Consider the following 16,139-nt stretch of genomic DNA (forward strand, 5'->3'; position numbering starts at 1 on the left):
TTCTTGCACCCACCCGCATGGGCCGCATCAATCGACCACCAAGCATGCATGCATGCATGCATCCTCAACCCTCGACTCAACAACCATTCTCAACGCTTCTTTTTTAACTCTTACTCTAAGTTGTTGTATTATTTCCTTTACACTCCACCCCGAAATGCTTCCAAGATTCCAAATGCAACCCTCTCCACTTTTTCATGCACTTTCACCTGCTACACTTGTACCTGTCCTGATTTCAACTTTTGCAGAAATTGAAGTTCCTTCACCAAGTTTTGCGTTTGCCAATTTATTTCATTAAAGAATAACAATTCTCTTCCAATTTACAACCTTTCTTCTCATATCATATTAACTAGTGTTTTGTGACTCTTCTCATCTTAATTTAAAAGAACTTGTTACCAAAATTTATTAATTTTTTTGAGATAACCTATATTATAATTTATTTTCTTTAAGAAGGAAAAAATAATTGTCTTTTTTATCATTAAGCTTGCGTTTGGATGTTGAACTGAATTGAGTTAAGTTGAGTTAAATTAAGTTAAGTTGAGATGATAAAATATTGTTAAAATATTAATTTTTAATATTATTATTATTTTAAGATTTGAGAAAATTGAATTGTTTATTATATTTTGTGTTAAAATTTAAAAAATTGTAATGATGAGTTGAGATGGATTGATGATCCAAACGCATATCTTATGTAAAAAAAAAATGTTAAATGTATTTTAGAAAAATTTATAAAAAAAATTACCTTTTTATATATCATTTATTGATATGTTGAGAAAAAATTAAAATTTAAAATTTGAATGTCAAAAGAAAAATAATAAAATAAATTTTGTCAAAAAAAATTATAAGTAAAAATATAAGCTATAATTCGATTATTTTTATTTTTAAAAAACAGCTAGAAGACGAAGGGTAGGTTTGGGGGTGAGACGAGAATTTTGTGTTTTATTTTGAAGTTTAAAATATTAAGTTTTAATATTATTATTATTTTGTGATTTGAAAAATGTGTATTGGGATTTGAAAAAGTTGAATTGTTTATTATATTTTTTATGAAAATTTAAAAAATATGTAATGATAAGATGAGATGAGATGAAAATTTTATGTTTTAGTTTTAGCTCAAACCTGCCCGAAAACAAATTATTTTTAATACAAGAACCCATGTCCTTAAGGGTCATTTTGAGACGTCCTTTTCCATTTTCGTTCCCTGTCGTCCTTTCTTTCGCCGTCCGGCTGATGACTCTGCACTCTCTGTAGCGCAGAGAGAGAGAGAGAGAGAGAGGGAGACAGAGAGAGAAAGGAAACCGAAACAGAGCCTGAGAAAGACGTTTTATTAATAATAAGAACATAATAATACGGCATAAGAATTAGGGAAAGGAAAAAGCTTGAAGCTCCATTCTCATGGAGAATGCGAGAGCTTCTCGGCAACCCAACAGGCTCCCCGCCGCCCCTACACATGCCAACAAGACCGTTAACTATGGAGGGTTCGAAGCCAAGGCCTTGTTCGACGACGTTTATGGTGGGCCACCCAAGTTCGGCGTCTCGACACTGTCGCCGCGAGCCGAGGACTACAGCGAGATTTTCGAGAGCTTCCACTCGTCACGGGCCTCGTCCATTCCGGTGCTGGATCTTCCGGCGGTCGACGAGTCCGAGGTCTTCTTCGATGTCCGGAGTTCCAGCTTGGACTACGCCGAAGTCTTCAGGGATTTTGACGGCCTAGATTGCGCGGTCTCGTACGAGGACTTGCTGTTTGACCAGTACAAGGGTGGGGACCGAGATTCCTCTGATGACGAAGCTTGGTATGTATGATCATGCTGTTAAGTTCTCAGCTTTTTGTACTATTGTTTAGTAAAGTTTGAATCGGAGTGCGTGAAATATTGTTAAATAAATGTGATGCTCTTGTCTTATTTTTGTTGGTTATGTTACGGATATAACGGTCATAAGATTCTTGTAGCTTCTGCTCTGTCTTTAGGTTTGTGGGTTTTAATAGAAAGTGTGAGACCAGTTTTGTAGATTGTTGGATGGTGTTGATCTGGTTATTTTGTTCAAACTTCTAATTTGAGAGAAATTTTGGATCTCTATTTGTAGAATGTAGGAACGTTAATGTGAGTGACTCTGGGTAACGAAGTATAGGGGGCTTGGAAGATTGACTTTTCTGCAGGGAATCTCGGTTGTTTTGGTTATAGCCGGGGTTTTGGTTGGATTGAATGCTTTTTCTTTTCTTTTTTTCCCTAATTTGAAGGGGAATCCAGAGTGTGGTTAGCTTATCTAGTAAAGTGAATTGAAGGCTATAATCACTACTTAAAAAATGGCCGTATCTAATAACTAGTTGTAAAAGAACAGCTTAATCTAATACCTGGCCTTCAATGCTTCCGCTGTGCTTGAAAATTTTGTTCACCAGTGTCCACACCAAAACTGGGATGTGCGCTTGGGCCCATTCTAATGCTTGAATGAATGTGCTAATGCTTCTCTGCATTGGTCTCAAGGATAGTTCAAGACGATATGATTTTGATGCTTTGATTGCAGCATGATACCATTAGCTCTGTGTAGGCTGTTTATTTTTCTGCATTTTTTAATCTTGTGATCCTTTTTTTTTCCCTGCATCAATTCTTGAATTTTAATTGTGGGATATACTTTTCTATTTCCTCATTCATAGGACTCCAGCAGGAAGTGGATATCTTTCAGAAGATTCAGATCACTCTGAAAAGAACCATTGCTTCTCAAATGGAGATTTTTGCCAGCCATTTGATAGTGATGCGGAGATGTCGTATCATAAGGCTAATCAGACAAGCAGCAAAGATATGTGCAGTGGGGCTACACACGTAACTGAGCTAGATGCTGTTCCTGGATGCACTTTTGTATTGGAGGAAATTGATCGCTTGCAAAAGACAGATGAGAATCCAATCTTGCAGATGACTGATGATGACAATCTCAGTATGGATTTTAGCGAGGGAATGATGAAGGGAAAGCATCGGAAGAAAACCATGTCACAACCCTTTAATGATTCTACTTGCAGACAGACATTCAGAAATGATCTAAAGCCTGAAAAAGCATATGCTAGAAGTGGTTCTCTTTCTAATGAGATGTTTGTTACAGTATCTGATATCAGCCTTAGAACTCAGCCTTCTCAATTGCCACCCCCCTCTCGACCACCACCTTCAACAGATGTCACGAAGGAAGTTTCTAGGAGATTGACTTCAAATAGTAAATCTATTGCTTCTGAAGGGTCTGATGGTGATAGTTCACCACCTTTCTTTGATGTAGAGGTTGATGCAAGTTCATCTGCTGCTGCTATGAAGGAAGCAATGATGAAGGCTCAAGTAAAACTCAGAAGTGCAAAAGAGTTTATGGAGAGGAAGGAGGGCTTTCAAGGCAGTGCAAAAATGGGTTCAAAGAATCATATAACAGATAAGGAAGGAAAGGTGAGCAAGATTGTTGATGAATGTGACAATTTGAGAAATGATAGAGTGCAGAGCACTTGTAACAGAGAAGATAATTCAATGAAATTTTCTGTCAGAGAAGAAATACAAAAGGTTAGAAAGGTGGCTCAGGATGTTCCGGACTCGATGGAAGGAGAGAAACTTCTACAAGCAGCCAAAAAGTCTGCAGAGAAAAAGCATAGCAAGGAATACTGGTCATCTCTGGGTCCTGTTAAAATAGAGGGAAGTAGTGATTGGAAAGAAGCATTTCAGTCTATTGAATTGGTGAGAACAGTTAAGTCTGGTAATGCTCTTGAGCAGTCAAGCCATATAGAGATTTCAGTGCATAATGCTAAAACTCATGAGCAAGGGTGTGAGAAAGATGCAGACCTGGGACTATTTGAGCTGCAAGAAGAAGAGAACAAGAAAGTGATGTCAGCTATAGGAAAACATGACCTGGAGTATGAGAAGAAATCTAAAGTGGAAAATGAGGTTTGGGAAGGGGAGGAAAAAGGGGAAGAGGAGTACTCATTTGAAGTGTTAGGAGAGAATGAGAGATCCAAAGCAGCAAAAGAGGCACAGCATAAGAAGAAGGTAAAAGAGGCTCAGGTGGTTTTTGAGAAGTTAAAGAATGAGAAGAAGGTTAGAATAGCTCAGAAGCATACAGAAACTGAAAATAAATCAACTGGAGCTGGTGTATCAGAAAACTGCAATGACCTGTTAGAGGTCCAGAAGGAAAAGTATAAATCTGAAGTTGAGCAGGCCATGAACCACAAGGAGAATGAACAGAAACTGAAAGAGGCTAATAAAAGAATGGAAAGAGAGGAATTAATTAGGGGGCTGTGTGGAAAGGAAGACAATGAAAAGAGAAAAAACAAGACTTTTGAGGTGGATGAAAATGTAAGAGGGCATGAAGAGCTTCTTGATGGAGCTGAAGATGCGAAAAATGTAAAGGAAGCTCTTGAGCATAAAGGAAGTGAAAAGAGATTAAAGCAGGAGGCAAACGAGAGGGATGAAAATCAGAAAAATAAAAAAGAGGCTTGCAAAACACAAGAACGTGAAAGTATTTTAAAGGAGGCTCTTGAGCAGGAAGAGAAAACCAAGCTTCTACAGAACATAGTTGAGCAGGAAGAGAAAACAAAGCTACTACAGAATATAGTTGAGCGGGAAGTGCATGAGAAGAGACTAAAAGAAGGTCTCGAGGAAAAGGATGATGAGAAACAAAGAGAATTTCACAAAGGAGAAAAAAAGGAGAAGAAACAACAAGAGACTTATCAAATAACAGAAAATGAAAAGAGACTCAAAGATGCTTGTGCAAAAGAAGAGAAGAATCTATATGGAGCTTCCGAGCAAGAAGATAAGAGTGAAAAACTGAAAGGTGCTCAGGAAGGAAGTGACTGTGGTAGGAGATCAAAAGAAGGATTTGAGTTGGAAGAAATTGAGAAGGAATCAACAGAGGCTAGTATTTGGAAAGAGAGTGAGAAGAGACTCAAAGATGCTGGTGGGAAAGAACTGAAGGGGCTAAGCGAAGTACAAGAGCAATCTGAGAGGGATGAAAATGGGAAGACTCTGAACCTGGCTGAAGGAACCTGTGTGCGCAAGGAGTTGGAGGATCTTGGGGTATCTGATGGAGCATGGAATCTGGATGATAGTGAAAACCTTCAAGCACCAAAGTTGGCATCCAAAGATAATGAAAACGGTGGAAAGCTGGAAGAAACTCAAGAGTCACTTGCTCATGAACAAAAGGAGAAGACAGAGTCTGAGCAAAAAGATAAAGAAAAGGACACAGAAGTGGTTGAAAATGCAGATGCACCGGCTGCTGACAAATTCGAAGCATCTGACATTGCTCAAGGAGATTTAGGGCTTAAAGAGGATCAGTCTAGAATGGAAGATGCTACAAAGTCGCCTCCTTTAGATGGTAATGCGAAGAAGGTAGGTGAACCTGGCTTTGGTGTTAGACAGACTCACATATATAAGAGTGTCTTCCAGGTGGACTCTTTTCCCATAAATCAAGAGAGAAAAATTGTTCATGAATTGGGAGAAAGAGGAAATAATGTCAAGCAGGCCCAGCCTGTTCTAAACCAGGAGGAAAGCAAGGACAGATCCTTGCCAACTCAGGTGAGGAAAGACTGGGTAGAAAATGGAAAGAAAATAGAAGCTGCCCGACCAGCTGTGTTGGAAGTGAAAGGAAACATTCAGAAAGCCGCTCCACATGTTAATGCAAGACAGACTAGAGAAAGACAAGAGAAGAAACTTAACGAGACATCAACATCAGAAGACAAAGAAATGGAAAGGGTGAAGAGAGAACGGGAGCTGGAGATGGATCGCCTTAGAAAGATGGAAGAAGAGAGGGAGAGGGAGAGGGAAAGAGAAAAGGATAGAATGGCTGTTGACAGAAAAACGCTTGAAACTCGTGAAAGGGCATATACTGAAGCCCGCGATAAGGCAGAAAGGGCTGCTGTAGAAAGAGCAATGGCAGAGGCTCGTGAAAGACTAGAGAAGGCATGTGCTGAGGCTCGGGAGAAGACATTTTCTGAGAAGGCAACTGTGGAAGCCAGGCTCAGAGCAGAACGTGCTGCAGTAGAAAGAGCAACTACTGAGGCACGAGAGCGTGCTGTGGAAAGAACAATGGCTGAGAAGGCTGCTTTTGGGATGAGAGAACGAGTAGAGAGATCTGTTTCTGATAAATTTCCGGCTTCTGTCCGAAATAATGAATTAAAACAGAGCTCTTCTTTCTCATGTTATGGAGGTATGTGATCCTGGAAGCACCTGTTGTGAATCACTGTTGACTGTAGGATTTTTCTTTAACTTCTCATCTTCTTCTTCCTTCTGCATATTTTATTTTAAATTGTTTTTATTTTCTACAAAAGCTGCCTATCCTACTGAGCAATCTGAAGGAGTTGAAGGTGAATCACCTCAGAGGTGTAAAGCTAGATTAGAGAGGTATCAACGGACCACTGAACGTGCGGTATGATTCTCATCTTTTTTCATAACATGTGAATTGTTATTTAATATCTAACCAAACTAACCCAAGTTTTCTGGTCTTGTTTCAGGCAAAAGCTCTTGCAGAAAAAAATATGCGCGATCTCCTTGCTCAGAGAGAGCAAGCTGAAAGAAATGTAAAAATCTTTTTAAACGGCAAAGAAAGTTCTAGAATTTAAAGTGTCATGTATTTTATTGATAATTTTGGATCTAATGTTGTTTTCAGAGATTAGCAGAAACTTTGGATGCTGATGTAAGGAGGTGGTCAAGTGGGAAAGAAGGGAATCTACGTGCATTGCTTTCAACATTGCAATACGTATGTGTGCTAATAACCAGAGTAGTACTTATCAAAAATTAAAAAAGCCTCAATATGGATTGGGGTCAACGTACATTATGCTTGTCTCCTGTTTTCTGTGAGTGTTGCTGTGATCCGTGGTGAGGAAAATGTATTTTAAAAAGAAGACTAAAAAATGATCAGAATATATATCATTCTCTAGTGAGTTGAATGTGTAATTATAGGATAATGAATCGAATACTGCAGATTATCTGGGCATTGAACTAGTTTGCTGTTTATTTCAGGTCATATAAGAAGAATGCAGTTACTTAAAAAAAAACAAAATATGAGAAGATTGCTGTTTGTTGTTTGTGGTGGCAAAAGCATTACTAGTGATTAAATTTTCCTGATAATGAATCGTATACTTATTAGTATCATGTTGGGCTTCGACCAATACAATATGCATTTAAAACTTGTCCTTGTATATAAATTTTGAGTACTTGGTAGTATGCTACAAGTATTTCCAGCCGCTCCTAAACTTTGATGTGTGAAATCTTTTACGCCTCTCCTGGTTAACTTTGGCACCGTTCTTGGAGATGTACATGAAAAAGGATTTGATACTATTAAGAATCTGATATTATTCCCAAGGACTTCTGTTCATTAATCGGCTTATGTTTGCGTTGTGCAAGCATATGATTTTACATAGAAATAAAGGATTGAGATGCTTGAACTTGGCTGGCAAATGATTAACCAAATGTCAGAACCTACTCTCTTCAGTTCTTCCAAGATTTGTATAATTAATTCCTCTCCATTGGCAGATCCTTGGGCCTGAGAGTGGTTGGCAGCCCATTCCTCTGACAGAAGTCATAACTGCTGCATCTGTAAAGAAAGCTTACAGGAAAGCGACTCTTTGTGTTCATCCTGATAAATTACAACAGCGGGGAGCAAGCATTCAGCAGAAGTACATATGCGAAAAGGTCTTTGATCTTCTAAAGGTGTGTTCTTTGCATGCTCCACGAGTTCCAAGTATTTTACAGAAAATTTCTTCTTTTTGGGCAACTTACTTCCTACTGTTGAGCATAAGGTAACCTGATGGTGAAATGGTCGTTCTGTAGCCTAATTATGAATGGAAATCACCTGATTTTTCCTTTGTAGTAGTCCTAGCCCTGTTTTTTTCTTTTATCGATATATCTAAGTTGAGTCTTTTCTACACTGGCTTCCTCGTATGAAAGGAAGTTATCAGATCTAGTTGCATCCCTAGTCAGCATGATGAAAAATAACTACTAAACATTGTAGTTAAATAAGCAGCAAGCCTTGCTTATGCCTAGCAACCATATCTTTCTGTACTTACCTATCTGTCGATCTTCTAATCTCCAGGAAGCATGGAACAAATTCAACTCAGAAGAGCGGTAGCCGGTATAGTCCAGCCATCAGAATTGTACAATGAATACAGATAGCATCCCACTGCACATTTTGTAATTTTATACCGCAAGTGTACATCTGTATGTCCATCAGATAACCATTTTGTCCATGCTTTCCCTGAATGTAAGCGTAAGCTCCTAAGTTTATAATTAAGAAGAGAATATAGGTAAAATCTGATATACTGTGCGTGTGATCCTGCCTGCTGTGTCAATCAAGTGCTCTTGTTGCTTTAGTTGGTGTCTCTCCAAGCAGTCCATCTGTTAGGCTGCTTGAAAAACTGCCGTTTCAAGCAGCCAGTATTTTGGCCTATGAACCAAGAAACTACTGGATCGGACGAAATTTTAGGTCCATTTTCCAGTTCCTGTTTATATAATTTTTTGGTTATTGCATTCATTGTACATTGGGTAATTAGTGGGGTTCCCCTCACTCCTTTTGTACTTAGATTGTATCAAATGAAATATCTTATTGCACGGCAAAAAGAAACAAATATTAATGAATGAAGTATAGATAGAAAAGCAGAATCATTTCGTTTTGACGTTGGATGTTACACTCGTGTATTATATACTGAGGTTGTTTACTCGACTGACAAGTAGATGCGACTTTGAAGCTTGAGATGCATATCTTAAAACATCACACGACTCGGTTGGTATCTAAGACATGCATAAGTTACAATGAAAACTTCATGTAATTGTAGGATGAAGAGATCAATGTTTGAAAGCTCCGGATGAAAAGGGTTAATGGAAAAAGGATGATAGGTGTCATCTTTGTTTACATTAAGATGGGAGTCAATATTTGTTACACTCTTGGTGAAGCCTTTGGCAAGATTTCTTCGCGGTGGTTGGGGTAACTCCGTTAAGTCAGCAAAGATCCAATAAGAATAAAACAAATTACCAAGTAAACATGATTAATATATCAACAGGGCATTCATTTATATAAATATATATATATATATATATATATACACATATATATATTTCAAACAAGCTTCATTCTTAATAAAGAAAACTCACTTGTTACGACAGTACATTTAAATATTATAGACAAGCAGGTGGATTTTTACCACTATGAAATTATAACATCCAAGGGGGAATTAAAATAAGGGGTATGCTTCCATAGAGATTATTGGAAGCTACCCATTGCGCAATAGAATGCGTGCATCGATTAAGTTCTCGATGAGTTTTCTAATTTGCCAGCTTTGGAATGATTGCAATGCATTCATGATATCATGAATTATAGGCTGGACAGTTCAATCTAGGATGTTATCTGGTTCATTCACTACTAGTATTGTTCCTAGTGAATCACCTGCAATCATAATCTTCTCAATTTATTTTTCCTTAGCTTTCATTACTCCTATGAGCATTGTTGTAGCTTCTCCTTGGTTTGAGGTTAGACTTTGGATGAATCTAGTGTGGATAAATATTGGAGAGCCATCCTTTGATCTGCATATGGCTATTGTTGTGCTACCTGAGCTTCTTACCGCCACATCAAATGTTAAAATGTAGTGATCTCTGGGTGTAGCACTCCAAGTATAGCTTATATTAATCTGTTTATTGCTCCAAGCATTACAGTGTTCTTTATAAATTTTTAGAGTTGTAAAGGTAAAATTATCAAGATTGGGTATGAAGGCCTGATGAGCAATCTTATTTCTAAGGAACAAAATATTGTCTATAGCAATAATGGCAAATATTTGAAAGTGATGTTCATCTCTGCTTGGAATATTGAGGCTCCTTGAAGGGCTGATAATGCAATCCATCCACTGGCTAATATTGTTATTAGCAAAGCAGGAGATACTCAGAGGCCAAGGATAATGCCTCTATAGAATTCTTGTTAAAGTGCAGATGAAGAAGAGATGATTCTGAGTTTCTTCCTCAGTATTAAAAATCGGGCACTGGGTTTCTTTGTTGTTTAATTGAAGAAATCTTTTTAAAAGAGTTCTTGTAGGAATGATATTGTTGAGGATTTTCCAGCAAAGAAATTTCAGTCTACCTTGGATGTTGATTTTCCAGAATTTTCTCCAATTACTAGATTGAACAGGGGTGTTGTGATTATGATTGATTGAGATAGCAGTATAAGCCGATTTAATAGTGAATTTCCCTTAAGTGTGATGAGCCCAAATGCGTTTATCATCCAAGTTACGATAATTTGTCTGAGCAAGGGGGATTTTCATGATTTCATTCACTAAATCTTGATGGAAAAATGCATGTAACAGGATTGTATTCAATCTTCTGGGTTCTTCCATGGTTAATCCAGAAAGTTAGTGAAGGGTTCTTCTAAATGGAGGCAGTTTTTGGAACGGGCTAGAAAGAAGGAAGAGTGGGTTCCAAGGATCAGACCATACCCTTGTGCAAACCCCATTGTTAATCTGGTAACTCAGTATTTTTTAGGAACTCCTTTTGTTTTAAAATACCTTTCCATATCCATGAATCAATGGGCTTTGGGCTAGTTGCAAGGAATGAGGTGTTTCTCAAGTATTTTCCAGTAAGCACTTTTTTTCAGATAGCATTGCTACCATTAATCATCTGCCAGTTTGCAAAGTAAAGCTTTGTTAAAATCAGAGGTTAACCTTAGGCCAAGGCCACCAACAGATTTGGGTTTGCAAATAGATTTCCAAGATTTAGGAGTGAAATTAAGTTTTTTCAGAAGGGAACTCCTACCAAAATTTCATGAATTTTCTATCCATGTTGTTGGTCACAGTTTTGGAATAGAGATGGTGGATATTAGATAAGAGTATATGGAGCTAGCCACTGATCTTATTAAAGTGGTTCTATCAGCTTATGAAAGAAGCTTATCTTTCCACCCTGCTAATCTCTAAGTAATTTTCTCTTGTACCTCTTCAAAATGATTTTTTTTTAGGTATTGAAAGAGAGGGGGAGGCCCAGATATTTGATTTTGAAAGAAGCACTTTTGAAGTCGAAAGATTTCTTTCATTTCCCTTTCGAACCGTGGCAAAGTGCTACCACTAAATTGAATAGATGATTTGCCAGAATGTAATTTTTTACCAGACCATTAAGAATATTTATCCAAACAATTCTTGAAGCTTTAAGCATTTTGACTAGAAGCTTTATAAAAAAGAATGAGATAATCAGCAAAGAGCAAATGAGAAAGGAGAGAGTGTCATTCCTACTGATAGAGATGCCCTAAGGTGACCCAGATTCTCTTCTTTTGTTATGAGTCTTGTGAGAACTTCAGTTCCAAGAATGAAAAGGAAGGGGGACTAGGGATCTCATTGTCTAAGACCTCTGGATGGATGGAAAAAGACGCAAGGGTTGTCATTGATGAGCACTAAATAGGAAATTGTTGTGATGCATTCTTGGATCCAGTTGATCCAATTGTTGTGAAAACCAAGGCTTGACATTATTTTAAAGAGAAAATTTCACTCCATAATACAAAAACCTTTTCCATATCTATTTTAATAGCCATAAGTCCATTTCTTCCCCCTTTTTTTTTTCTTAAGATGATAAAAAACCTCTTGAGTCAAAATTGTGTTTTTCTGAACGATTCGACCAAGGACAAAGGTTTTTTGATGGGGTGAGATGATTTTGGGAAGAATCTTCTTGAGTCTGTTTGCAAGAATTTTGGCTATGATTTTATAACAGACATTAGAAAGACTAATTGGCCTAAATTAATGAACAATGTTTGGGTTGTTTTTTTTATTATTTATTAAAACTATGTGCGTATGATTTATTTCTTTGAGAAGCTTCCCATTTCTGGAAAATTTTTTTATGGCAGCATTGAAATATGTTTTAGTGATCTCCAAATAGTGTTTATAGAACAGTCCTGTAAAACCATCAGGGCCAGTAGCTTTTTTTAAGGGAGTTTGTTTCAAAGTGGAGAGAAATTCCTTTTCAGTGGGAATCTCACAGAGGAAGTGATTGTCATGGTCAAAAACTTTTTCAGGAAAGAGTTCCTCCAACTCAGAGTGGATCAAGGAATTTGATGAATGAAATATCTCTTTAAAATGTTCCAGAAATTTATTCTGAATCACTGATTGATCAACAGTCCAATTGTTAGAACTGATCTTAAGACTCCCAATAGAACTCATGCGCCTCCTCATAGCGGTTGACATATGAAAGAATTTAGTGTTAAAATCAATAGTGGTCAATCATTGCAATCTAGATTTTTGCCTCAAAAGGATTTCCTCTCTTCTGAGTTGTTCATTGAGATTTTCTTTCAAATCAGCTTCCTTAATCATGGATTGGATGTTTGGATCATTAGTCTAGATTTGTGATAGAGCTTTGGTCAAGATTTTTATGAAAGATTGAATGTGACCAAAATGGTTTTTGTTTTTCAAGTTTTTAGAGCTTTTTTTACTTCTTTCAATTTTTTTGAGAGAATGTAACTAGGAAGATGTTGAAGATTGGCATTAGGGAAAAGTGCCATCCAAGAATGGTTAGCAATTCCTCTGTCCAGAATTTCTCTAATGTTACCTAAGCCTTGCCTATTATTAGACCAGGTATACTTAGGACCATGAAATCCTAAGTCAATCATACAATTCCTATCCATGTAAGCTCTAAGATCATTGGTGTGTGAGGAACAAGTGAAAGGCATCCCTCCTATTTTCTCTGTTTGACTCAATATCGAATTGAAATCTCCAATGTCTAACCTGGGGCCCTCATAAGTATTAGCAACCTTGTTCATTATGTCCGAAAACTGCCATCTTTTGTTGTTCTGTGCAGGGCAATAGACCAGATTAATAAGTCAAGGATTGTGGGAAGGATCAGAATACACAAGCATAGATATTACATTTATATTTACAAACACGGGGTTCTATATACAATCCATTCACCCACATAAATAAAAGGCCACCCAATTTATCAATTGGGGGGCATTTATATACAAAGAGAAGCCTAGCCTATTCACAATGGCTGAAATATTCACATTTATCAAAATTGTCTCCGAGAGGAAGACTGCATTAGGTTTATGCTTCCTAATAATTGCCCTCAAAATTCTAATTGCACGAGATCGGTCAAGGCCCCTGCAATTCCATGATAGTAGTTTCATTTCTGACTTGGTGGCAGTTTTGGCCCTAACACTTCAGCCTCATCATCAAAAGATAAAATATTTAGAGTGTGGGTATGAGTCAGATTACCCGAGTATTGATCATCTTTTTGGTATGGAGAAAATATGATTTCCTTCGCTTTCCTGTTGGTTGTGACGTTCCTCTTGCTCTTTGTTGTATGAAGGTATTTTGCAATCGGGATATCTCTTCTCCACACCCCGCAAGTTTGCCTTAGTGCGATTTGTTGGGCCATATTCGTACGGGCTTCTCAAGGCATGCGATCGGGCCCCTTGACCCCCAGCCCACTTGGTGTTGCCCATTTTTCCCCTAACAGTTATCTTGTAAATTCTTGTCTCACTCGTGTTGGAGGAGTTTAAACCGTTCAAACTCCATCGCCTTGATTGCTCATCGTGCTCCTAGCATGTCGTTAGTAGGCATCACGCTCGCTTTTTCTAACAACGACGATCACATCACACCAATTTCACCCTCACGTCATTTCTTGTCAGCAAGACTGGCTTTGGTATATCTTTCATGGGTTGCGCATGGCACCTTCCCTTTTGCTCTACGCCTTCTATCATTTCGTTGTTCTCTCTTTTGATAACCATGGCATTACCCCTTCTCCCCCTACACCTCTTTCTTTCTCTTTCCTATTCCCTTCTCTTTCATTTTCTTGCTTCCGCTTCCAATATTTGATTTTCTCGCATTCCCATTTCTATGGCTCTAGATCAGACAAATCCTCTCCACCTCCACCCCTCAGGCAAATCTTCACTCCGTGAGAGTTCGCTATGGGATCCCTAACATAATGGATTTGATCCTCCTCGGACCCTCCGATCGGATCATGAACCAGTAGGGGTCGTCGAACGAATTGGGTTGTACATAGGCATGTCTCTTATCAGGCTCTGTCTCCCATTTTTTCAGTTGGTTTGCAGCATCCTAGACTTCCTAGAGGTGGCTTTAGCCCAAGTGCTCCCCAATGCCTGAAGGATCATGTTGTTCTACTGTGTTGTTTGGGAGTGAGTCCTGGAGGCAATGGGGGAGGGGGATCTGGACCTCACCCCTTGCGAGTTCTTTTATACACACGACCTCACCGGTTCATTAGGGAATCGGTGCAACTTCCATTCGTGAGTAGGTTTTAGAGTCTCCCAGTTGGAGCCATGTTTCTCCAAGGTAAAGAATTGAGATCGAAAGTTTTTGTTCTAGAATTGGTTGGGAGTTTTTCGCTGAAGAGATTAATGGTCAGGAGTTTCTTATGAGGGCTTCTTGGAAAACCATTCACGACAATCGTATCTTCTCAGTGACCCTTACCTAGAGGGAGCAAGCTCATGTGGATGTTATCTATGCATGGGTCAGGGAAAACCAAGGGTTTTGGAGTCCAAGCAGGATCTTACCAAGCTGAGCATAGATTGATTCTTGGTGTCTTCGAGTCACTTGAATGCAACAGGTTAAACAATGCTTTGCTTGAAGGGCTGGAGAACTGTCCGCGAATGGAAGAGGTAGGCGTTAGTTGCATTGGGGCCCAAAGGGACGAAGCCGCTAGGGGAGAATCTCAATCTCCAAGGTTCTCAAGTGGCTTGGGGGGTAGGACAGGCTTACGGCGGTCCCTCCAGTCCAAGAGGGGGATTCTACCCGCCTGTACTAGGCTCTAACCTTCCACCCTGGCCTCAACCGACGTGGCAACTTTGACCTAATCTCCTGTTTAGTCCTATCTCTTTCCCATCATTAACTGGTTGTACCTTGTTATAAGAGATTTGTTCTTTGGTTGGCTGGATCGCGTGCTGTTAGTCCTCTTTCATTGAACATGCATGTTCGCCTCTTCCTACTACGGTAAAAATTTACCAAGCCGTCCTTGAGGACAAAAAGAGGTAGGAAGTCAAGCACTCCTAGTTGAGCTCTCACTGCCAAGCTCTAGAGCATGTGCTTTAAGGGCAGAAGTCTCGATCCTTTGCCACGATTTCATAGGAACTGGTCATATCACAGTGGTGCGAGTAAGGTACAATAATCATGGGAAAGTTGTTGACTTGGAACAATATCCCACCGATCGACAGGAGGGCAAGTTGGCAGTGGGGAGGGATAGTTGTCTTGAGTACGCCAAAAGGCTTACCGAGATTGAGCAGTCCTGGTCCCACCTCAGGAACGACCTTGACATCGTGCACTAGGAGTGATCCCGCACCGAGGCAGATTACAGGTTCGTTTGTGACTAGTTGGGGGGTAGGTGATTCCTTTGGCTCAACTGGGCATCCGACAAGATTAAATAACTCTTGACCAAGTCCTAGAGGCAAGTTGCCATGTTGCAAGCCAAACTTGATTCCACTAGGAAAGAGGTTGTTAGGCTTTCTCCATAAATTGTAGCTACCCTTGTTGTGTTAGACAAGACGTTTGTGTATGGATTCCAACTTGGGTTGTGTATGTTGATGAAGCTTATACTGGCTAGGCCTAAGACGAATATGAGAACCCTAGCTCTAATGTCTCTCTGCCCCAACGAGTTTACAATTGCCTACGTAGAATCTCTTGGAGCGGACTTGATCCAGGACGCTTTCCTAAACCAGCCACCTCGTCCCCCATTTGGTGCTCCACCCTCATTATATAGTTTGTATGGTTCCTTTTTTTTCTTTGTAAACAGTGTACTGTTTTAATGAATTCGATGTTTCCTTCACCTTTGTGGGTTTCTTTCTTTATTGATGCTCTTTAGTCTTTGCATAGCAATTACTCGCCTTAGACTTTCTTCGTGCCTGCATGGGCGAGGTTGGTCGACTTCCTCGGGAGTGTTCTCAACCAAGGGTGTGGCTTGGAGGCCACATCAGGCAAGTGTCAGCTACGAGCACTCATCCATCTTCATCGAAACTGTTCTCAACCAGTGGTTTTGTCCTTGGTCACATTGAAAGCTGCACGTAGATTTTATGAGTTTTTTTTGGGCAAAATACATCTTTCCTATTACCTGTCTATGGAGACTTTTACACAAAGTATTTTTTTCAAATGCTCGAAATTCCATGGCCTTGGGAGTTTCATTTCACCCATGTCCTCTAAACAATAAGAGCATGTCTTTCCTAGTTTGGCC

General features: G+C 39.1%; 1 protein-coding gene across 1 annotated transcript; it reads left to right on the forward strand.

Moving 5' to 3' along the window:
• The first annotated feature begins 1,213 nt into the window (after window positions 1-1,213).
• LOC108991258 (auxilin-like protein 1) lies at window positions 1,214-8,317 on the forward strand. The gene is made up of 7 exons (XM_018965433.2): window positions 1,214-1,787; window positions 2,645-6,156; window positions 6,278-6,375; window positions 6,461-6,526; window positions 6,616-6,705; window positions 7,482-7,658; window positions 8,041-8,317. Exons 1-7 carry the CDS (start codon window positions 1,390-1,392, stop codon window positions 8,074-8,076), a joined length of 4,377 nt encoding a protein of 1,458 aa, XP_018820978.1. The 5' UTR covers window positions 1,214-1,389; the 3' UTR covers window positions 8,077-8,317.
• Window positions 8,318-16,139: the final 7,822 nt, after the last annotated feature.

This window comes from Juglans regia, chromosome 7 (genome assembly GCF_001411555.2).
Source record: "Juglans regia cultivar Chandler chromosome 7, Walnut 2.0, whole genome shotgun sequence".
Lineage (NCBI taxonomy): Eukaryota > Viridiplantae > Streptophyta > Magnoliopsida > Fagales > Juglandaceae > Juglans > Juglans regia.

Coding starts and splice junctions, on each gene's coding strand:
- LOC108991258 (XM_018965433.2), top strand. CDS start 1,390: ATGGAGAATGCGAGAGCTTCTCGGCAACCCAACAGGCTCCCCGCCGCC. Junction 1,788..2,644: donor TCCTCTGATGACGAAGCTTG/GTATGTATGATC, acceptor CCTCATTCATAG/GACTCCAGCAGGAAGTGGAT. Junction 7,659..8,040: donor AGGTCTTTGATCTTCTAAAG/GTGTGTTCTTTG, acceptor TCTAATCTCCAG/GAAGCATGGAACAAATTCAA.